General features: G+C 38.4%; 2 protein-coding genes across 4 annotated transcripts in view; one reads left to right on the forward strand and one right to left on the reverse strand.

The window, feature by feature from the left end:
• The window catches only part of LOC134817595 (dynein intermediate chain 3, ciliary-like), a 120,915-nt gene that overhangs the window by 91,066 nt on the left and 5,342 nt on the right, over positions 1-24,507 (reverse strand). The gene's annotated exons all lie outside the window — the stretch shown is intronic.
• LOC134816894 (regulatory-associated protein of mTOR-like) lies at positions 5,895-20,348 on the forward strand. Of its 2 annotated transcripts, none has more exons than XM_063825896.1 (24): positions 5,895-6,072; positions 6,232-6,334; positions 6,654-6,787; positions 6,933-7,116; positions 7,566-7,637; positions 7,947-8,077; positions 8,309-8,687; positions 8,947-9,152; positions 9,397-9,573; positions 9,715-9,882; positions 10,023-10,232; positions 10,744-10,884; positions 14,483-14,636; positions 16,543-16,655; positions 16,755-16,882; positions 16,972-17,161; positions 17,325-17,547; positions 17,674-17,788; positions 17,927-18,144; positions 18,294-18,453; positions 18,594-18,695; positions 18,917-19,062; positions 19,210-19,351; positions 19,607-20,348. In XM_063825896.1, exons 1-24 carry the CDS (start codon positions 5,953-5,955, stop codon positions 19,791-19,793), a joined length of 3,903 nt encoding a protein of 1,300 aa, XP_063681966.1. In that variant the 5' UTR covers positions 5,895-5,952; the 3' UTR covers positions 19,794-20,348. The 2 variants fall into 2 exon arrangements, with proteins under 2 accessions (XP_063681966.1, XP_063681967.1); XM_063825897.1 differs by having other exon boundaries at positions 17,023-17,161.

The following is a 24,507-nucleotide window of genomic DNA, read 5'->3' on the forward strand; positions in this document are numbered from 1 at the left end:
TCACTTCCTTCTACTAATAATAATTAATCAATTATAAATAGTAATCAGAACAGGTATCTAGATAGTCTAAGAATTGTTTAACATTACGTTTACAATGATTTCTAATTTCAACCTTTTCAAATTTAGGAGCTATAGGTACTTTACAATCTATCTCACACATAATAGCTTGATGATCCCCAATACGTTCATCAAGAACAGAAGATTGAACAAAATCTGCATAACAGTTAGTGAATATTACATCAATAGTAGTCTGGGTAAAATTGTCTCCACGTTTAGCAACTCTAGTTATCCCTTGAATGGTTTGAACTAGATTGTAACATCTCAAGGTCATATCTAATTTTTTGTACTGGGTGGATGAGATATTATTCTGGTCAATGTTTATATCCCCAATCCAGATAACCTTTTTCCCGTTCAATTTTTTCATGCAAAAATGAATGTACTCAATAAAGTTACCTGTGTTTCTGTCGGGGTAGCCTAATTCATCCGTTAGAATCGCAGAGTTAGCGGTGCTCATGATATCTCGCGACGTATGCTGCATGAACGGTGCAAGACTTGCGCCGTTTGTTTCAGCATCCAGTTGCGAGTGCTTGCCCATCGAAAACATGATTAGTGATTGTGGATTTTATTGATATTACTGATTATCCATCATATTCAGTAGTAATGTTATCCATTATTTATTTATTGACATCCTTCAGTCTCCAAAACGAGGTGTGAAGGTAAATTAACTTTGAGCCTTGTTTTGGCGACTGCTTAATCGATGGGCAAGTAGGTATTTGTTTTTTAGCAGTGTTGAACATTGAAACAATTATAAAATGTTTATTTTTATCTTATATAAAGTACAATATGAATGACATATGCTATAGTGACGTAACATATATAGTGCAAAGAATTAGTAACTTGCGAAATGTGATTTAATGATAATCGAGGTTAACATTTTGCAGTTTACACTTTACAGTTGCACAGTGTTGACGTCGATTGTTACTAACATTTATCTGAATTTAATACAAGTACATGTCACATATAAATTGGGTAGCTGAATGAAACTCGTGCCTCAAAATTTTCCGTTATTAGCATTGCAGTGTCCACGCCCTGTACTGCGTTAACGACCGAAATTTTCCCAATATGCAATTATTATTTTGCTTCTAAAATTCTCTGATAATTAATAATATATCGTGACATGTAATTGTAAAATAACAAATCTCGCGCGCGCGGCGCTTACATCTGCACCTGAGAATCTCTCAGCAATGTGTGGCTGTCTGTGCGGCGGGCTGTGTATTGTGTATATAGCTGAATTTAAATTTAGATTTATTTGTAAATGTATAATAATATTAAATATGTATTGATTGTTTTGTGGTAAATAAAAATTTTGTTTTACTAAAAAATTTTGTTTTACTTCTCGAAGCCTGATGCGAATGCTATTAAATAACACGCGAGCTATGGGTCAGTTCATTAACAATAGACAACCTAGTTTTCCTTTTATTTGGTATTGTAAGTGAATAACCTACTTAGACGTGCGCACGCCAAAGTTTGCTATTTAACAATTGATATTTGTACCGCAATGCTGAATGCAACACTGAGCCGCGCTACATACATGCATGGCACGCCATTTTTTACCTGGGGACTTCATGCTATCATGTTTATTAAAATTCGGCGGAATGACAGGCTGAGCGCGGCCGGCAGTAAGCCATTTTTCAAGCTCTTCTTGCGTGAAAGTAGCGAGCAATTGATTAATTGACGATGTGAATTCATCGCAGCTCGGCAAGGCCCGGTAGCGCATCTCGCTGCAATCTAGCGACGAACATAATTGAGTGCGCGGCGCGGCCCAGTAACACATAGCGCTACAAACAAGTGCCTACTGACTAGCAAGTTAGGTAAAGACATTACAAGCTGTGAGATGTAAAGATTTGACTATGGCAGTATATGTGTGTCAAAAAGTAGTAACGTACACATGCGCTACCTAGTAAATTATGGAATGAGCTGCTTTGTGCTTCACCAGTTCACCTAACCGGTTAGGTTAACCATGTGCTTTCGCGCCATTTCGGACGAGCTTGTAATTGTTTCACAAGTCAAGAGGCGGGCGCGCGCTACTGCAAGCGCAAGGGCTCTGGATAGAGCAATGAGCTGCCATTGTTTGAAATTAAGATTTTTACGACTTTAAACTCTTTAAACTACTTTTAAAGTGTATCTGAAAACATATCTTTTTTTACCGTGCTCATAATATTTTACTACTTTTACACTGCACTTTTACTAAGTTGTTGTTTGGTGTGAGCAATAACGAACAGCACGCACATTCCTTTGCCCTGTCAACCTATATCTAATTTATTCATATCAAAAAGTGACAGCCTTGATTGACGGTGTCAACCCATCGAGATCGTTGCTCTGCGAAGCTAATAGCAACGATCGACGATGCGAAGCAAGAATGCTAGCTTTGCGCGGCGCGTCGAATTGCGGCGAAGTCCTCCAAGTGACAGCCATACTACTTACTGGGCCGCGCTCAGCCTGTCATTCCGCCTAATCTCTATTCTATGTTTATGAACATAATAGCCTGAGGTCCCCAGGTAACCATACTACACATTGAATTATAGGATTCCTTTAAATATCAAATTGATTTATTGTAAACTTGTTTATTCTGTAATAAATGGCATAATATTGAAATTTTTAACTAACACATTTTTTGTTTAACTAATAAAGTATTTAAAAACAATATACACATAATTGTCACAATGACCCTATATAAAAACAACCCTTCAAAAAATCAATATATTCCCTATCTCAAATATTGGGAGAAACATTTGAAAATCACCCTTGGCGTTGTGGCTTCCAAATTCAAATCTAAACTATTTATATCAACAAAGTTCTTTCTCGCACCTTTGTCTCCCCGTAGAGAAATCACTGTTGTTCTTAGTATTTCGAAACGAAGGCGCTTCCTTATGTATCCCACAGCATCTGAATACCTTTGCCCTGTGTGGTATTCCATCTTACTAGCCAGCTTCTGTACTAGTCTTTCAGCTTCACCACCCATTCCACCAGACGTTGAGAAAACTAACCGCGTGAAGCTTCCTTTCTCTACTTCCAGAATTGTAACACCGTTTTTTCTCATTTTCATGGGGCTGGTTTAACCTCAAGGGTCAATTCTGGTGTACCTCAAGGGTCAATTTTGGGACCATTGCTGTTCATTATGTTCATTGATGATATATCAGTGGGGATTTCACCAGGCACACAACTGTCACTGTATGCCGATGATACTAAAATTTGGCGTAAGATTGTTTCGGAGTCTGATATCCTGCGACTGCAGAAGGACATTGATTATCTCCATGACTGGTCACTTTCTAATAAAATGAGATTTCATCCCGACAAATGTAAGGTCCTCACCGCAGGAAGGATATCCGAAACAGTTTCCCTCCTTAGTGTCCTACCACTCTTTAACTTTGTATACTCCATGGGAAGAATCACACTTGACTATGTTGATCATGAAAAGGATCTGGGTGTAATTGTGACATCAAATCTCGATTGGAAAGATCAGTGCTCCAAAGTCCTTTCTAAGGCAAACCAAAAATTAGGCATGGCGAGAAGAAATTGTTATTTTGTCCAAGACGTAAATCGTCGTAGAGTACTGTATCTCACTTTAGTGAGGAGCCTATTTGAGCATTGCTCGGTTATATGGAGACCAGTCACAAAATCCCAGATAAGCAAGCTGGAGGGCCTCCAAAAGCGTGCTATTAAGTGGATTCTTCACGAGGAGTATATGAGTTATCCACCATCCACATACATTCAAAAATGCAGACAGCTGAAGATTATGCCGATTGAAGACCGCTTTGACTTCTTGGATCTCATCTTCTTCTTTAAAATTGTGAAGCAACATATACCTGTCACTTTACCCTCATATTTGCAACCATTTCAAGGCCACTCAAGGATCAGAAATAGTCACATGGACTCTCTATGTTTTGTAAGCTCTATCTCACCTCGAGCAAGCTCCAACACTTTTGCCAAGAATTTCTTCTATAGGACCCACACTAAGTGGAATCACATTCCTCTAGATATCCGTGAGATAGAGAGTATCACTGATTTTAAAAGTAAACTTTCCACTTACATGTGGGGGAAAATTATCCCGGTGGATTCGGACTCTGAACTTGACTATTCAATAGAAACAAATCCGTAAAATAGTTTATTCAAGATTATCTATTCTTGCTGTCTGCATTCACATATTTCTCAATTTCATCTCACAGCACAATATTTTATGAATTGATTGAATGGGTGTGTGATTTTGTTTAAAGTAACTTATTACAATTTTATAAGGGCCCATGCTTGTGCAGGAGCTGCATTTGCACTCAATATCTGTGTTTTGGTGACCCTCAGGTCCTTTGGTTACATACATTTTGTCCGAGACAATTTCAACTTTGACAATCCATGCTTAGAGGACAATATTATATTTAACTAATTCATTGTGTAAACTTGTATGTAATTGACTGATTTGAAAGATTTCAATAAAAAAACTGTATTTTCTAAAAGTTTTTTAGCCTGCTGCCATTATTAATCCTTATTTTTCCCTATGTGTTTCTACTGGAAAGTGCATACGGATTAATGTTATATTAACGTTTATTTAGTGTATCAAGTTTGGATGATGATTATTCACTGTACACTCGACTGTCACGTGACTTTTTTAACACGAAGGAAAACATTTTTTTTTCCTTTCCTTACTTAAAATCATGATATGTTCTTATATTACCCCTTAACTCCTCCAGTGGCGTAATGTTGCCTGTTGGCGCCCCCCCCCCCCCCCCACGAAAATGCACCCCCTTTTGGCGCCCCCTCCCCTTTTGGCGCCCATCCCTAAAATTGAACAAATTAGGTGATTTAGAGGATACGCCAGTAAAATCTCTAAAAAAGTGTGTTTCTAGAGCAAAACATGCAGTTTTGCTAGTACCTCGTCAAGTTTTTCAAAATTGTCCCACATTCAAACGATGATTATGTGCCCCCCAAGATGGCGCAGCGCAGCGGGGTCAGCGGGGGCCCTTCGTTACGCCACTGAACTCCTTTTGTGCTTGACAATAATTCCCTATGACAGGGTACCAATTGGTTTGAAAAGGATCAATCCGGACTAACATGAGCAATTGTATCTGAATTTACTGATACAATTTCAAGAACACACGATATTCACATGTTCTAATATGATGTACCATATAATGCAAAGGCAACAAGAACTTAGTTTAATTTCTAAAAGTTTACCAGGCATCAGCTCAATCCCTGAAATCTTTGAAGCTCTTCTAAAAACGTACCATTTTAAACTGTCCCTAGATGAACTGGAAAAACTTTATCGATAACTATTTTTGTCTTATAGCTGGTGTTTGATCTTTGCATAATATGTTTAAGTACCATTTTCTGGCTTTAGTATTGACGATATATTTTCAAGCATAAATTACTTTTCTTAACTTATTTTCTAGAATAACTAGTAACTAGTTTAAGGACTGCTGAGCATGAGTTTTATCTTAAAACCGGTGTTATTAAATTTCAATTTATTATTTTTATGTGATTATCAAAAATATCACATCTATAGATTTGAGGCCTTATCCACCCATTTTATACCATTTTATACCAATTTCGGACCCTATAAACCAAAACCCCTGATTTACTGCAAACCCTGATTTACCGCGGGTTTTTTATTTCCACGATAAATCGAGTTTACTTAAAAGGGCAATGAAACCAACCAGGCACCCACATTGAATGCATGCATAAAAATGCAAATAAAATTCAGGCAAGTGGGAGAATTGTCTTGTTATAAGTTGGTGGCTAGAAGAGTTGGCTAGACATAAATTCAGGCTGGTAATGATGCATTTGCATTTTACTACAAGCTGTGATTTAATGATTGAAAGCACATACTTAATACTGACTGTTTCTTTATCAAGCAAATGGATGAAGTGATCATGATGTGACGAAAGAGTTTAACCTCACATAATGGATGGTTTGTATGATGATGATGGAGAACATAGAATCAGAGTCCTGTTCAATGATCCTGTACACAAAGAAGAAATTGTCGGCAATAAGAACACCATAACAGCAATTGAAGAAACAAAGGTATATTCCTAAGAATCATCTATTATATCCTGTTTTTTTTTCAATTCCTCATATTTTTTATTACTCATTATCATAATATAGCTGTGAATTCTCAAAATATTAGCTTACTTACCTTAATTCAATTAACTGTGTCTAATAGTAATGATAATAATACCACAGGTTCGAACAAATGGGGCTGTTATTATAATTATTTCTATGATTGGCATAATACCTCCTGAGAAACAGAGAATTACACCTTGTGCTGTCAAAGAGACTTGGGTTGGTAAGTAGATACCAGGCAGTCAAAATAATTAGGATTCCTTTAAATATAAAATTGATTTATTGTAAACTTGTTTATTCTGTAATAAACGCCATGAAATTTTTGTTTAACTGATTTTTGTTTAACTGATTTTTGTTTAACTGAATGAGCATTGTTTTTTTTTTCAACTCGATAGAAACGATTTAATTTAATTTTCAAATATGATTTACGGAAGAAAATTTTGTTAAGAACTGTAATCTCTTTGTTTTTCCTCCAAACTTTTATCCGAAATTCTTATTCCACCTGATGTCATTCCTTGTTATTCACAGCTCCTCATTTTCAGATCCGACACAGCTAGACTTGACAAAAGCGAAGACCAGAATCAAAGAGAACCTTAAACGGCAGTTCACATCAATCCTTCCCCAGGCTCAGAAAAAGATAAGCCGTTATAATGACCGCGACAGAGGACCAATTAGAGTAAGCTTTTAAATTACAACTTTTATCACTTAAATGTTATTTTTAACAAGTAATTTATATTGTAAGTCACTTATTATTATTAAGGAAAGTATGCTACACAGACTAAAAGAAAGCACACCGTTTAAAAGGCTAATCCTCGACCCAGGTAGAGATGGACTGTGCTCCAAACAAGGTTTACAGTGCTTGTGATCAAGTCCGGAAGCATGTTGGAAAAGGATACAGAGTGATATTCTATTACAATGGTCACGGAGCGATGTCCTGCAGCCATCCTTCCTCAGAAAATGGAAAATGTATCTGGGTTGTCAATGGTACAATAATGCACTACACAGGTCTAATTGTCTTATTGATTTCTCAATTATAGGCATTGAATATTACGATATCTTTCGCTATTTTATCTGGAAACAAGATTGATCAGAGCTGCATGATTGAAAATTAATCAGTTTTTTTTTGGTTAAAATTGATTTTGTGATTCTACTCTTCTTGATTGGGGCTGTCGACCAATGAGGCTGTGGTCGAAGGAGATTCGATATCATGTTTATATTTCCTGTTCACCAAATAGGAGGTGTGTAGTTTTACCGCTAAAATATGATTCAACGCTTTAACTTTGCGAATAGAGACTTCTTCAACTTGATGTCACTTAACTCAACGTTTTGGTTGGTCGGGATGGGATCGATTCTCCTTGGCTATTGCTCCATTCATGAATTCAGTCATTCATTGTCGGCAGAACCGGATAAGAAGAGATATATCAAATTTGAAACCCCAACAATACTCTACACAGTTGTTCCGCTTGCTACCCTCATGGAAAAGCTTGAAGCTCCCGCGCTCTACATTTGGGACTGTGATAATGCTGGTTGGTATCATTTCTCTTACTTTTATTATTATTTTAATTTATATTCTATATTTACTTATATTATTATTTTATATTTAAAACTTACTGAAGGATTTTACTTTTTCATCGATTAGATAAACATTCCCCATCGTACTTTTGAAATACCCTATGGTTATTGCTAGAATTTGTAAATTTAAAGGTTTTGGTATTTTAAAAATTTGAAACCTTAGTTATAAGGAACACATGTCATAATTTACCATGAAATTTAACGTGTTAATTTGTCTGAATAGCAGGTTCACAATCACTATTACTATTACTATTACTTGTCAGGTCTGATAGTCCAGAGATTTAACGAGTTAGCTCGTGAAAAGAAGGAAGCCTGGAAGAGCAGTTGTAGAGATGCTCCCGAACCTCGGTTTGAGGAAGAATGTCTGCATCTAGCTGCTTGTAACAAAAACCAGGTTTAATCAGTATGATTAATGCATTCTTATTATGTTAATGTTTTCTTAATCTTATCAACAAAATAATTAAAATTGCTGATTTGGTTTATAAGTCTACTTGGTCAAATCCAAAATTTACAATAACTGGTTTGAACGGGAGGCGGGAAGCCCCGATTACTTGAGTACTATCCTCCCATGTGTGTAGAAGTATCTAGATTCTAAAGCCCTTATACAGTTTACAATTTGTTTCAGATGCTGCCCCAAAACCCGGAAATACCAGCCGACCTCTACACGTCCTGCCTCACCTCCACCGTGAAGACAGCCCTACACTACTGGTTCCACCAACAGAAGATAACAAACATTCATATCATAGACTGTATCGAGTATCTGGATAATATCCCTGGAAAGTACAGTGCTAGAAGTACAATGGCCGGAGAGTTAGATTGGGTGCTGACTGCAGTGCTGGACACGCTAGCCTGGCAGATAGAGCCTGACTACGCCAGGTTTAAGGAGCTCTTCAGGAACTGTAAACCTGTGGGTCTGCTCTTCAGGGGTCACATCCTGGCTGACAGGGTAATGAGGGCTTACAATGTTACTCCAGTTACTCACCCTCACCTGCCTTCTCTTGCTGGTATACTACTATCTATTGTCAAATTAACTTTATTGATTTCATCTTCAACTGGCCCCCGGGCAAGATTTCATTTGCATCGAATTTGTCTTAAAAGTTCAATAAAAGGGGTTAGACACTTTTCAGTACGATAAAATGGAGTCGACATTAATGGTACATTGCATCATCTCGTGAGAGTAACGCTAATTACTGGTTACTAGTCACTAATTACTAGTTAATAGGTATAGTTCTAGTTACTGGAGTTAACTGGATTTAACTTCAGGACACCCCCTGTGGAGATCATGGGATCTAGCTCTGGACAGTATCATGACAGAATTATCTCTGAGGAAGATTAGACCGACCCGGCCAGCGCTACACGGTCAGATCAGTACCTTTTTCTTCGATCAGCTAACTGAGTTTAAAGTGAACCTTACTCAGTACGGAAAGTACGATAAAGTGGACTCCAGACAGCTACCAGTCCTACTGCAGGTGGATTATGAAATATCTAGCCACTTTCACCATCAACAGACTTGCTCACAGTTTGTCGTTTCTTGCACAATTTCAGACTCAAATGGCTTTGAACCATCATTAATAACGGTAGCTCAGATACTATAATACTGTAATATATACTTATCGTCTTCTATTCCGTCCACGGGAGCAAAACGAGATGCACGAAGAGTTGTAGGAGTAAACTTTAACTGTAGAATTGTTACTGTAATCCCTCCTCCACTAGATGCTGATGAGCGCACAATACCGTGAAGAGACCCTAGAACTAGTGGGCAAGTTCCTGGACAGAGGTCCGTACGCAGTTCAGAAGTTCCTGGATGTGGGCATCCTACCTTACATCAGACAGTTACTGACGACCCCCTCAAGGGATTATAAGTACATAATGGTCCTCATCTGGGCTAAGGTTTGTATTTCATCGTATGAAGGGGGGGGGGGGGGGGGGTATAGAATGTTCTTAACATGTTCTGAAGGATTGAAGTGGTATTTTTGGCTTAATATTAACTATTTCATGATAACACCCAACTTAACGGGTAACATCTCCCAGATCCTCGCCACAGACAGACGACACTCAACAGCTGACGTGGTGTTGAACCAGCCCGAGTGTAGACGCTTCTTTGTCAACATGTTAAATGATCCTGATATGAGGTCACAGACCAGGGCTATGTCGTGTTTCTGTCTTTCAATACTCGCTAAAAACTCTCAGAAAAACCAGGTTTTTAGGAGTAACTTGAAGTTTTTAATTAGCTTTTGATCATTTTAATTCCTCTTTTAAGTAAAATGGAGGCTGTTATTTACATTTAAAAGGAAACTATCTGAACATTTTATTCAATCATTATATATTCAATATCACAGGAGATACTGCTAGGTGAAAACTTGATCAAAGAACTAGACGACTGCTTGATAGACATGTCGAGCCCGAACAAGTCGAGTAAGCTGCAGAACTGTGCGGTTCTGTGTCTGGCTAACTTGTGGGATAGGAATGAGAAAGCGCTGTGGGCTAGTGTCCGAGCTAACACTATTGATACTCATATTATCAAACTGCTGGACCATCCCCATCCTGAGGTTAGTTTCACTGGGGGGTTACACTGGGGGCCGGGGGGGGGGGGGGGGGGGGGTTACAGTTTACACTGGGGGGGGGGGGGGGGGGGGGGGTTACACTGGGGGGGGGGGGTTTCACTGGGGGGTTTACACTGGGGGTTACACTGGGGGTTACACTGGGGGTTACACTGGGGGGGGGGGGTTACAGTTTACACTGGGGGGTTACACTGGGGGGGGTTTCACTGGGGGGTTTACACTGGGGGTTACACTGGGGGTTACACTGGGGGGGGGTTACAGTTTACACTGGGGGGTTACACTGGGGGGGTTTCACTGGGGGGGGGTTACACTGGGGGGTTACACTGGGGGGGGGGTTACACTGGCTACTAATATTACTGGGTACTGAGTAAGTTACTTTCAACGTGTCAATCTCAACTTTACCTTTTCCAAGCTGATATTTTGCCCTTATTTTCACCCCTTTGTCTGTGATAAATTTACCGCCCACTATGAGTAGAACACTGACCACACCTCCCATCAGACGCGGACCTCGGCAGTGTACGCGCTAGGAACCTTCCTGAACACTCGCAGAAAAGAGAGCGATCACGGAGAGAGTATAGAACACAAGATAGCTTGTAATCTCCTCAAGTCCTGTGGGGATGGATCATCTCTTGTTAGAAAGGTTAGATCTTCCTAGGAGTATTCAAGTAAAATAAGCCGATAACATTTTATGCAAGTCTCGCCATGGGAACCAGATTTAAACATTGTGTTTAACATTGTTTAACATTGTTTAACATTATTTAACATTGTTTAACATTGTTTAACATTGTTTAACATTGTTTAAAATTGTTTAACGTTTTTCAACGTTGTTTAACATTGTTTAACATTGTTTAACATTGTTTAACATTGTTTAGCATTGTTTAACATTGTTTAACATTGGGTTTAAGCCACGCTAAAAAAAATCGTAAATCATATTAAGAATAAATCTGAATATGTTGCAAGATGAAGCCATGGTGTATTTTTTGCTGAACGTGAAATCGATTATATTGAATTTTGAACGCTGAATCCTCAATTACACATATAATTGTTTAAACGTGCCCTTTTTTCTGACACCGTGGCTATTATCATAATTTTTCCAAGAAAGGCTCTATAATATTCTACATATTTAATATTCTGAAGTCATGATATAGGTCTCATAACTTAAAAGATTATCTCCCACAATCTTTTTCATATTCAAAATATGTCTCGTGTATCTATATTTACGAATTCAAGCCAAATCCGTTGACGTCATTTTATCTCGTTGGGTGAATTCAAAACATGCTGACCATCTCGTCCGGCGTTCCCACTTAATAGAATATATTATTCGAGGGTTGGTATGATGCCGTCATCTGATTCCTGCAGTTACATCTGTTAAAAGCATAGTTAGTAATTGAACAATCGTATTGTAATGCTGTGACAGGTTAACCCATATATCCATGATAAATTCTATAAAATGCAAAGAAACACTCTAATTCATCCATTACAACCATTACAACCATTTCAACCATTAGAACTTTGAGATGGAATGTTCGACTAAGTGCCAACCATAAAACCTAAACTTTATAGCCATTTATTGACGCTACCCTCTCTGAGAAGTTAGCCGTCTGTTATAATTTAGTTATAGCTTCAAGACGCAGGGAGTCCATTTCGGGGACCATTATACGAAAAACTACGATGGGAAAGAAAGATTCTGCAGTAACTGACTCCTCAACTGTTAGCAAGAGCAAAGCCCGGTCTGGCAAAATGCCAACATTACTTCCTAGGACGTCTGACGATCATGGCTTCAACAACTACTACATGCCTGATTACTTCGGGGCGGGAGGCAACATGAAACAGAGCGAACAGGAACTAGACTGGAACACTTACATGAACAAACCCATGTCACAGCAACACATTATAATAGCCAAGCTGAAGATGTTCTGCGAAACCAAGTTTGATATTGTGATTCTGGGTAACGACCAGGAAAAGAACAGGATGTTAGGCAACATGATGTTTAAATGTTTCCTGGACCCTCTGGGTAAGGAAATTGAGGACCACATTGGTATATCGTATGCAGAAGGAAGAGCAGGAGCTAACCTGTCGCTCAGTCTGGACAAATCAGAGGATACTAAAATGATAAAAGACATGCTGGCAATTAAAGAAGATAAGATAAGGTACACGCTGATAAACGTGCTCAAAGTGTACGGTTTGGGGCTGAGGTTCCACATTGCAGGGAGTATTGATAAAAGTGAGAAGATTGCATCGAGCGTGGCTCAACAACAGATCAATGTCATGGCGAACTACCTCAACTTCAAGAAGAGGTACAAGTCAGGCTTTGGAATGAACACTTTTCTGTTGATTTTGGAGAACAACGGGAAACTGAATAAAGGAACCAACTGCATGATTGAACTGATGATATCTGTTTTCAATTTGGAAGTTTTTAATTCGATGATTTTCCTCATTGAATTGTTGGATGGTTCTGGAGAAAGTGGGCAGAAGCTGGTCAATGAAGCAAAATCTAACATTTCTCAACAAGCTTGCTGTAAACCAGAGCTTGTTCACATATTTCCAATAAGACCTCTCATGAAAGAGCTAAAACAAACTGAAGACGAAGTAGCTGATAGAATGACGGAAACAGCAGTCGGTGCAACTTTGAAGATATTAAACGAGGTGGCAAGACAGACCTACATAGATCCCAATCCATTCGAGCCGGAGGGGATGTCCTTCCATGATTCTGTAGCAGCAGTAGAGACGGTGAAAAGGAAATACCAGCTCAAAGAAAGAGATTGGTGTGAAATTATCAACCATGTTTATACCATGATACCTAATTAGTCTCACTTCGCAGTCTCGTTAATGTGTTCTGAAAGTCTAAAGAAGCAACTACTCTCTGTAAATATTTGAACTGAGACTGTGATGTAACATTGTTAACATAGCTATAGTTTTCAAAAACTGTAATATCTGTTAAATGTTCAAAAGTATAGTGTGTTGATAATAATATTAATTTCGTTTTTATGTTTTATCAGTTACATGATGGAATAAGATTGAAGAGAATGAACCAGCAGCTTTCTTGGCAAATTTTCTTCTAACACTCAGAAGTTGTTATGTTTGGAATTAAATCAAATGAAAGAGTCGATTTTGATGGCAATGCAATACTTACTTTAAAATTTTAAATTTTAATCGCAAATATCGTTTTTATAATGAGATGCACACAATTTGACACAAAGTTGCGGCGTATAGCGTATACAGTATAATACTTGGCATCATTTAGCAATAACGTCAGTGACTTAGTGGATAGTGTTTCGAGGATAATATCAGTGTTTCTCCTCTCACATGGAAAAGAACACACTAAATATTGGAAGGTTCTCAATTGTAAGGATGACTTATTGTCTTTAACAGCCCCTGAAGGCATCACGGCGGGCTTGTAATGGTTGCTGCTTGACTTGTTTGTAATTTTGGCTCTAGAAGAGGGTCTACTGATATTTTAGACGGAAAGCCGAAGGGCGGTCATAAATTTAAGGCCTTTATCGCGCTAGATTGGGCTGCCAAATTTTTGTGCGCGCTCATGTGTGCGCGTTATGTATTGTATTGCAATTCGACCACACGCACAACACACAACGAAATGTCGAACCAAATAAAAGGGAATAAACAACAAAGCGGGAGCTTGTCTATACTCTCTACTTCTCGCTGTCAAAGTATGCTTCAAAAATAAGAAAAAATAAAGTTTCAACCAGCCACATAACTGATAACACAAAAGTTTTATTGGTTACCAAACCAAAACAAAATATACAGTATAATCCAAAATTTGAGAAATCACTCGGAAGCTAAAGTATGGTAACTGAAGGTGGCATTAAAATCAACTCTCATCAAACAAAATTCAGTCATAAAATAATCGCTTACCTACAAACTTCACGAAATTGTCCCTCTGTGATGTTAGCTTGGATTTTAATTGATAAATTTGTTCACCTAAATCAAAATGAAAGTGGCATGAATATGCAGTTGCTTCTATGGCATAAATATAGCTAATACACTAAAGTTACATAATCTGGATTATATTTATTAATTGGTACAGTCTGTGGTAGAAAAAGTGAACTTAAACCCGACCACATTCAGCTACAAGCTGGCTGTACTGTTTTTCATGATATTATATGATCACAAATTTACATTACACCAGGTGTTGAGGAGGGCACGCCTATTTTCGACTATATCGGAATCCGATATGTACATTAAGTCTCTTTAGATGTTTAGCGTGTATTATTATTCAGGAAGTTGTGGTAGCCCTCTCGAGATATGTCCAGCAGTACGAACAAAAGTTTCTGAGTGCCGCACTAACTTATACAGACGATTTGGCCGCTAAGGCGATGCAACGTGTGTCTATCTGCGAGGACGAGGAATCTCTTAGCAATTCTGTTATATCTTGTAAGTTTTGGAGTCGCACATCACGGCTCACGATATTCTTGTTGTAGCAAAGCAAATTAGGTTAGGCAAAAACTTATCACAAATCAATCTCCATGATCGACTGTATTTTGTTAGATATTTTTACGAGAATGGAACGCTTCCCAGTGGTACCAAGAAGACGTTTGATGATCTGAACATCCTCACTATCCATAAAAACATTGCAATATGTTCAGCCATTTTCATGCACAAGCTTTTTAAATTCAGTAATCTCCTCCCTAGATCCGATGGATAGCTGCAAACATCGGATTGTGGGGTAATGAGAAAGCAGATGAGCTGGCCAAGATTGGCACAACCAGTGAATCCACTTTGGAAGTGCCCTATTCCACAATCTTACATCAAACGCCTGATCGACGACAAAGTCACCAGACTTAATCAGGAAACCTGGTTAACTGGGGGGGGGGGGGGGGGGGGGTTAACTGATGGACCCAGACACACTAAACTGACACTCGGTCACAAACACATCAACATCATCAAAAATCTTAACAATACACTCAGCAACAACAGACAAAATTACAGAACTGCACTGCAACTCATCACGGGACATTGTGGCTTAAACAAACAGTAAACACCTCCATACCATTCGCAAATCAAGCACCAGTGCAGAGTGCTTGTCCTATGTGCGGCGACGGAGAGGAAACTTTCTCACACTTTCTAGGACAGTGTCCGGCTATTGCCCAAATAAGAGGTCAATATTTCCAGGACTATTACCTCTCCGTCAATGACATATTCGACAACCAACACATCGCAAACCGCACCAAACGCTTAATTGTGCCGGAGGAGCTGTACCAGACTGGTGTGACAAAGCGACTACTCACATGTTGTCTTAGTTCACCTTTCTCTTCCACACCCAGTTGCCACTTAAGCGTTCATACACGACACATCTTACAACACTTACCATCATCCTACATTACACATTCTGATTACCCCCGGCATCCTCCCATAGGACTGACATACCCGGTACCCCAGAGGTAGGCAAATCATCCACATGCTATCCTCTCGTGGGCCATCCAGGCCAAGCCTCTCTTTAAAAAATAAAAATAAAAATAATCTCCTTCCTAACTCAGTGCATGGAACATTTCCTCAGAACACTCCACACCCTGATACAATCAGCTTTGGGGAAAATAAAAATGGCTGGAAATTTACGGGCCAATTATTTACAGGAATTCCGTCTTCTTCAAAGGACCACTGTTGTGTAATATGATTTTAAAAGCAGAACCAACCCCACCATCAATATATCACTCAATGAACGTCTTCAAAAATCTCACAAAAGCGGTCCTGATTAAAATACAAAAACAAGGAGAACTTAATACCTGGGAAATTGAAAATATTTGTGGACTCCGTCAGTCCTCTAGAAATCACGAAATTCCGACTTTAATGTACACGGAGAACTAGTAACCTAACGCGATAGTTAACTCTGCAATTTTTATATCACTGACCGAATGTTAACATTGTAACGTACCAAAACAAAACGTATATAATATATATTGAATGAATTTAAATTGTGACAGAATTTTCTACCAACACATTCATTAGCGCTCCTGGCGACTGACTAACTCGATTAACAACTTTTTTAATGTTAAACCCTATCTAAATTTTCTTCTAAAAACAATATCAATTTAAAATTTTAATAAGAAACGTAATTTGACGAAACCACCTGCACCACGAAGTCGCCAGAGCTACTCACGTTTTCTATGATTGATGTAAATAAAAGACGTTAGTGCCGAGTTTACTTCTGGTGAACTCCCCAAACAAACAGTATCAAAGCACCTATAGACTATCACCCACCCCTTCCCACGGCCCCTTAATTAAATAGTTGTAATCCAGATGCATCGGAATGTGAGCATAGTTAATCAGTTTAAATTTTCAGCCAGCTCGCCTTCATTCGACTCTAGCAGGAGCAAGAAGTTATCCATGAAGAGCTCCTTGCTCTCACCTCAAAGCAGACTCACCTCCGGGAACAAATTTGTGGAGACTTGGAAAGTAAGTTTTAACTTTTTAAAAAATTAATTTGAAGATTTCATTAGTGGTAATATTTTGTGTTCTCCACTTTTTTCACAATTATATCATCTGTACTCACAGTGTCTCAAAGGACTCGAAAGAGACCCCCACCAAGAAGTTCGTAACCTTTCAGCCAAAGTGGTCTTCTACATCGAAAAGAAAATCCCAAAAATCAACAACAGCCGCAAATCATCAGAAACCGCCATCGGGTAAGAAATTCGGCAACATTAACTTTTTTTGAACCTTTCCAAATTGTTCTCAGGCTCATTAGTTCGAGTAAGACGCGCTTTTATTTCAGAAGTGACTCGTCATCTGAGTCTAGCAGCTCTGGATATGTTATTATTTTCAGAAGTGATTCATCTCCAGAGTCCAGGAGCTCGCCTGGATCGAATATTTCTAATTTAGGAGTCATGGGTCCCACCAGCCCGATCGTGTATCATTACAGCCAGTACAGCTCTAAAAGGACTATCTTCGGCAAGGGCCCAAAGGTTTTTATTTCTTCTTATTTTAGTAATAATGTTGTTGGAATATTGCATTATTCTGAAAGCTAAAAAGTCATATCGAACAGGCCCTGATTAAAATTTTCCAAATTTATCAGATTTATCAAAATACAATTATCTTGATTGACATGCCAAACTCAATGTTATAAAGGAAGATTACGAAGAAGAACGTCCACCAACACACCCTGAGGAGAGCCCTGCCCTCATCGTATCTACTGAGTTCTCCGACTGGTGTGAAGCCTCATTTGCTAAACCGCTCCTGTCACGGGACCAGGAATTAGACCCTAACTCTGAGCTTTTCGCGCTTAACCAGATCAGAGATAGGAAACATGCTGAAAAGAAGAGAAAGGCCCGGGCGGAACTTGAGAAGAGAGGTACTTCTTCGTTTTTTCCGCTTGTAATTTTTGGTCAAAAATCATAGCTTGTGTATTAAACTAATAATATAACATGTTATAGATTTCGTAAATTTAATGACTGTTTAATATTCCTCAATTTTTTAGGTCACGAAAGAATAGAAGCTCAAATTTTTGGTATCAAACACAACTGCCGCCCCCACAGAGTTAACTTTCATCCTTTCGACCCTTACATTTATGTTGTTGATGATACATATTGCAGGTGGGTCAAGTTCTTACTAGTTTTAGCTGAAACCACATCTGGAGACTTGCTCTTCAAAGTTTAAACCAAATCTTAAAAATCAAATTACCACCTTTATAAATCAAATTACCACCTTTATAAATCAAATTACCACTTCAGTATCTTGGATTTTGGTTGCTCACGAACAGTTCACAAGTTTGAGTGCTGTGACCGGAGAGGGAAAGCAAGAGATGCCATTTTACTAAATCCCCACAAAAAACCACTTCTTTGCGTTGTTAACAACGAAGCTGAGATTTTCATATGGAGATCATTCGAGGATCCCCAAACCTTTTCCCTTGCTAGCGCCTTCAAGGCGTTTGGCGAGGGGGTCGTTAAAAGTAAGTTACTTTTTTATTTGAAAATTCGATTAATTATTATATTATATGAGAATCAAGTGTCACATTCCCTCTGTTTTCATTCAATAAGTTAGTCCAACTCTTTCTGAATTCCGTACTGAAGATGGAGATCTAAATGACCTACATTCCAGAAATACCAATGATCCTAACATACGGCGAGTTCACCTCCAACCTGTTCGTAACTGGACAAGTTAAGAGGATAGTACGGTGGAACGTCTTCAAGGAAACCAGATACCCAGATATTCAGACTATGACAGAGATGCCTCTTACCTCCATGACTGTGTTCGACAGGTTTTAGAAATATTATTTATTTTATTGTTAAAGTTAAATAACTAATAAATGGTGAATCAGCTTCCTCCCTTGAGGTGAGCCATCTAATAGGGAGTTTTTAATCCAGTTTTAGCAGAGTTAACAAATCAAATGAATTTCAGAACTACACCCGACGCCAGTGATCAGCAAGAAAACCTGTTATTAGCCGGTTTTTATGACGGAGTTTGTAAGCTTTTTGACCTCCGGATCCCCACACACAGCCAGTAAGTACCGGCCCCACTTCTGATGATACGTTGGGCTCGTATTTGCTTTAAATTATTTATCATAATTTTCCATAAGTTTTGAAAATGATAAATACAGTAAGCCTCAATTGTACAGTACAGATATGTTCTATCCAAATAGTTTAATTCACTGTAAATATAATTTGCCACTGCAAAATTACAGTTAATTTAACACCTGTCCAATCTTACACCTATCTTCTCAGAATTGTTCAGCGTTTCGGTGAGACAGTAAGGAGCAAGTCTACAGCAGTAGTGAACGTGCACATAAAACCTAACAACGACAATAAGATCATCTATACAGCACACAGCTCAGGAGACATGTGCTTCTGGGACCTCCGCAAATCAAAATGTCAGTTCAAATCTTAATTCAGCTTGAAAGTTTCGGTTATTTCATTTTGTCGGTTATTTCATTTTGTCATTTTTCACATCCTTTAAGTCTTATTTGTAAATAGAAGCTCTTTTATCTTGCCTTATCTCTTATCTCTTATCTCATCAGGTGCTGCAGGTATAGACCGTTATCAGCCGTTAGCTCACGAAGCTCCTAAGACGCTGAGCGTGGTCAGCAACAACCTTAAAACTGTGGCCTTTCACAACTACGCCCCCGTAATGGCTTGTGGCTCTCATGATCAGGGAATCAGGTTAGAAATCAGTTTCTCTTTATCAGTTTCTCTCTCTGTTTATCCTCTGTTGCTCTCCTTGGTGGTGTTATAGTTATAACACCAACATCAGTATACGGTGTTTCCAGTTATTTGATGTTTCTATAGCTAGATTCTAATTTCTATAGCTAGATTTCTTAGCTTAATTTTTGGCATTTTAGAATAGTTCTGTTTTAAATATATTCTCATAAGGATCATCAACATTCAACAGCCATTACAAAAAAAATAATTTTTCAGGATATGGAATATATGGGGCGACAAACTAAACGACATCAAGTTCCACGAAGGGTTCATGGGTCAAAAAGTCGGGCCCAGCATCTCTCTAGCTTTCCACCCGTTCGATTACAAGCTTGTCTCAGCAGGTCTGGACAACTGTGTAACCGTGTACGGGAAATCAACCCAACCTCAGAGTCTGCGGTATTAAGGGTCGGTGTCTACTAATTTGTGTCACTGGTTTTCATACTGTATAATTGAGAATGTTTTATGAATGATGCGAGCTGTTGAGAGAATTATTTTAATTTTTAATTGTGGTGAACTGATTAAGTTGATTAGATAATTGAGTTAAATGATTGTTGCTGTATGACAAGATAGCAGGGGAACAAAACTCTCATAAGAATTTGTATTATTTTTCAAATAATTTATTATTTTGTAAACTTCTAGATGAGATTACTTAAGTTGTTCCTTTATAATGTAATTTGTTAACGGGTCTTTAAAAATTATACGGGACAATTTATGTTGAGCAATTGGTGCTTACGTGTTTTTAATAGATTTTATTTCAACCATGTTAAACTTTCCACTTAGTGTTTGGGTTAAGTACTGCCAGGTTTTGGCAAATACCCATGTGAATGAATGTTCAGTGCATAATATTACTTTTTAAGGTTTACAAGCGTAGAATCTGACCCCAATTATTAGCGCCTTTTTTATAGCCTACTCGGACCTCTAATTCTTTTTATTACGGTTTGTGGCTAAATCTGAACAACTCGTTTTATTGTGTCTATTGTTGCATATGATATTTGTCAAACGTTGTATGACCCGCCGCGCACGAAGTGCGCGGCTCCCCCTGTTACTGGGCTGCGCTCATCCTGTCATTCCGCCGAATCTTTATTCGGTTAAATGTGTTAATGAAAATAATAGCCTGGGGTCCCCAGGTAACTCCCCCTGTATCGTCAGGACGATAAAGGGTGAAACGACCGTGGGTGTCACAACGTGATACAATATGATATCACTTGATATACGTTGTATACCTCTTTTCTGTGATAAGAGTTATACAACGTGTATCAAGGGTTAGGGTTTCGAATACAGAATATAGTCATTCAGGTCCACCTAGTACATAGTAGATATAGAACGTGTTCGAAATGTCATGTGACAGTCGAGTATATGGTGTAGATTGATCAATCATCATCCGTGTTTGCCGGAGTGCTGACCACCTTGACCATTGTTTATGGTTTGGCCCGGCGCGCAATGCACTACTGGGTCGCGCGCGCGCATCCAATAATGCTTCTCGCAACCTTAAGCAGATCGGCGAGATGCGAAGGATTGACATCGTGAATCAAGCTACTTCGTAGCACTTGCCGTCGGGCCATTTCGAGATTACTGGGCCGCGCTCAGCCTGTCATTCCGCCAAATCTTTATTCGGGCTGAGTGATTTACGACCTCCATCGCCTTTACTGGGCCGCGCTCAGCCTGTCATTCCGCCAAATCTTTATGTTAATGAACATAATAGCCTGGGGTCCTCAGGTTATTTCGAGAAGAAAGCGGCGCGCGCTACTTCGTTGATCTGACGGATGTTACTCGTCTAAATTTCTTCGAAGTAGCGCGCGCCGCTTTCTTCTGACCCGATGGCAAGTGATACGACGTAGCGCGCGCCGGGCCTGATCATTAACAATGGTCAAGTTACTTGGAAGAAATTTAGACGAGTAACATCCGTCAATGACCACCTTGTACTCATATCAGGGAGACTAAATGCTAAAGTGCAAAGAAACTGCTGCTGTCGCGCGCCCCCATTTGCAGCAGTTTTATGCATGTCTTTACTGCGCAGCGCGCGTTCACATAACCATTTACCTGGGGACCTCAGGCTATCATGTTCATAAACATGATAAATAGAGATTAGGCGGAAATAGAGATTAGGCGGAATGACAAGCTGAGCGTTCACATAGCAATGTGTATACGCGTACTGTTCACATAGCCATGTGTCTACGCGTACTGCGTGACGCGCTTGTTTCACAAGTAGAATATATACCTCCTTTGCCGCCTTCGGCAGTCGCGCGCTACTGCAAGCGAGAGGGCTTTGGTTAGAGCAAGGCTGAGCGCAGCCCAGTAAATAGCCATTTGTCATGCATTGTATGACCCGCCGTGCACGAGTGCGCGGCTCCCCTGTATCGTAGAAACGCTAAATTGTAAGTAAAACAAAATTTTAAGTAAAACAAAATTTGAATTTTATTGCCATTACAATGAATAATGATATCATAATAGATATAAGTAGACATCCGATAATAAACTTGTTACATCCAGTACAACCCAAGATGTCAGCCGACGCGACTTACAAAATAAAGAAAGCTAGCATGTTATGTTCATTGTTCATAGTTTTTCTAACGAGCATGCTTAGCACTTAGGCTGTACGGCCGGAAATAGCTTTAATTCTTCGTCATATTAAAAACTTTACATCATTTTTGAGATACAAAAATGAATTTTAAAATAAATAAATCTTTTGCTGTTTAGGCGCGGCACCGCGCTTGACCCACATGCTATACAGTGTGTAGCAACACAGCGCTGAAAACAGAAGCTGAATGAGCTATAACATATAAGCGGTGCGTGCGCCGCGCATAAACCTAAAACCATAAACTTTAAATATTGTCAAGATATTAAACGAGTTTTGCAAAATAATATAGCATGCTGACTTCGTAGGATATTACAATTATACCAGTGCCAGTTTCAAATGTGAGTCAGCGCTTAAACCAAAAGCAGTTGGAAAAAGGAGCCAGTTGCCTGCAAGAGCTTTACTAGCACCCGATTTACCACTTTTGGAGCACAAACTCAAACCTAAAACCGGTCAAGCACAAAAATATGTTATCGCCACGATTGGGTGGATTGATTCCCAGAATATTTATCAGCACGCGGCACTAATAATATATGAAGTTCATTATCGAATTTTAGATATGCCCTGGATCGTTTAACACATATATAAAAGGTTATTAAAGATTAATTAATGTTTGGTTCGTATATAAATCGATATTAATCAATTATTTAAAATAGTATTTGTGTTTGTTATTATTAACTATTGAGTTGCGTTCGATTTAAATATTAAAACACTACTACAATACATTTCACAAAACAAAACGACGGGGACACAGAAAGGAGAAGGACAACACATCACACGTAAGGAAACTGCTGCTGTTGACGAGTATCTGATTATATTAATTATGGGTCTTTTGTTCATTAAAATAAGTGTGATCATACTTCTAGAGTATATTGGGCTGACACAGTTGCTGCAAGGTTAACATTGGTGTCCAAAACCGGGAGTGTGATACAACTTAATTTCGCGTTACGTAGTAAGAGATACAAAATATAAAATATAAGTCACTGTAGGTTCACGGATATAGCGCGGCTTCATTTCATTATTCTGGCGCGGTAAATCACGCTGGGTAATGAAATGATAGAGTTATACAATATTTAAGTTTCGCGCGCTACGTTTACACAATATATTTGTGAGTCCGTCCCACGTTCCAGACGAACACTCCAGACAAGTCCAGACACTAGTGTAAAGCGGATGAGCTGATCAGTGTTTTGTGTTATATGCGTGAATATATAGTTTCTATGTTTGACTGTGGTGTGTATTGTGTGTGTTATTTTGTGTGTGTAGTATGAAATCTATATGGACTAGTTTGTAAAACGACAATGGGGGTGTCGACATGATAGAAATATTTTACGAATATCACCTGTGACTTGGGCTTTGGTTAGAGCAACTACTGCATGTGTCGCGCATCAAATAATGCCTCTTCACTAGATCGGATAGATATTGCACCACTGGGCCTTGCCGCGAGCGGTAAATTCACATTAAGCAACTTATATTGCAGTCCCATTTATCAATTAGTATATCAAAATATGTCATTGTAATTTTGCATGGCTGTAATGTAACGCTTGATTAATATATATAACAATTAATTGAATTTTCAAATAAAAAATATGTGCAGGGATGAGGTTGTATGAGACTTCTGATAGATTTGATTGATTGAAATAAATTTTCGTGCACATACAGAATGAATGGTTAATAATTTAATATATATGTAGACCAAGCTCTGTGCACGGGATGCTTCCTGGAAGAATCCAGTTCTTTTAGCGGGGCACCCTACCTAAAGCCAAATTGAGATATAATAATCATATTCCTAGAGAAATAATCAGAAATCGAATACCAATCAAATAATATGATATATATGAGTAGTAACCATATTTACTATGCAAAATGCCCCAACCACATAGTGTAAATTTATATAGAATTCAAATTCCATATCATCATTAAACCTCAATACCTAGTCAATATAATAGCCCAAGCAAAATTAAATAACTTCTTATATACCTTACTGTCATACTACAAATTAATTAAACATTTGAAATCTGTTGACCAGAGAATAAATTTCTAAGCCTAATGCAAGTGAAATAATTTAGATGCAATAATGAATGCCTAATGTGAGTATCATTTGTCAATGTCCTTGTAAAAAAGTCTGTACAAGAGATATGAGTAACTAATATAGAAGAAAAAACAGGAAGTTGTCGTCTGTTGTAAAATAAATAAAATATCTAGAATATAAATTAATAATAAATAAAATAACATTCAGTCAATGTGTCGTCAATAAACTGTACAATTATCAAATGTTAAAACTGGGTGATACAGTCACCAAAAAAAAATACTAAGTATGATAAGTTAATAAATTAAATGTGGTCTATAAAACTACCACTAAGTATAATAGGTCAATAAATTAAAAGTGGTTTATAAAACTACCACTGTGGGAACCCCTTCTCCAGTTAAAACATGTCAGTCATGTGCAAAATCAATCAGAATGGTAAGGTGGTAAAAAAGGGAATATCTTTTCGATACATCAATTATATATGCCTCAGATTTAAAAGAATTAGAAGTTACTTAG

Source organism: Bolinopsis microptera, chromosome 6 (genome assembly GCF_026151205.1).
Source record: "Bolinopsis microptera isolate Bmic1 chromosome 6, MBARI_Bmic_1.0, whole genome shotgun sequence".
Lineage (NCBI taxonomy): Eukaryota > Metazoa > Ctenophora > Tentaculata > Lobata > Bolinopsidae > Bolinopsis > Bolinopsis microptera.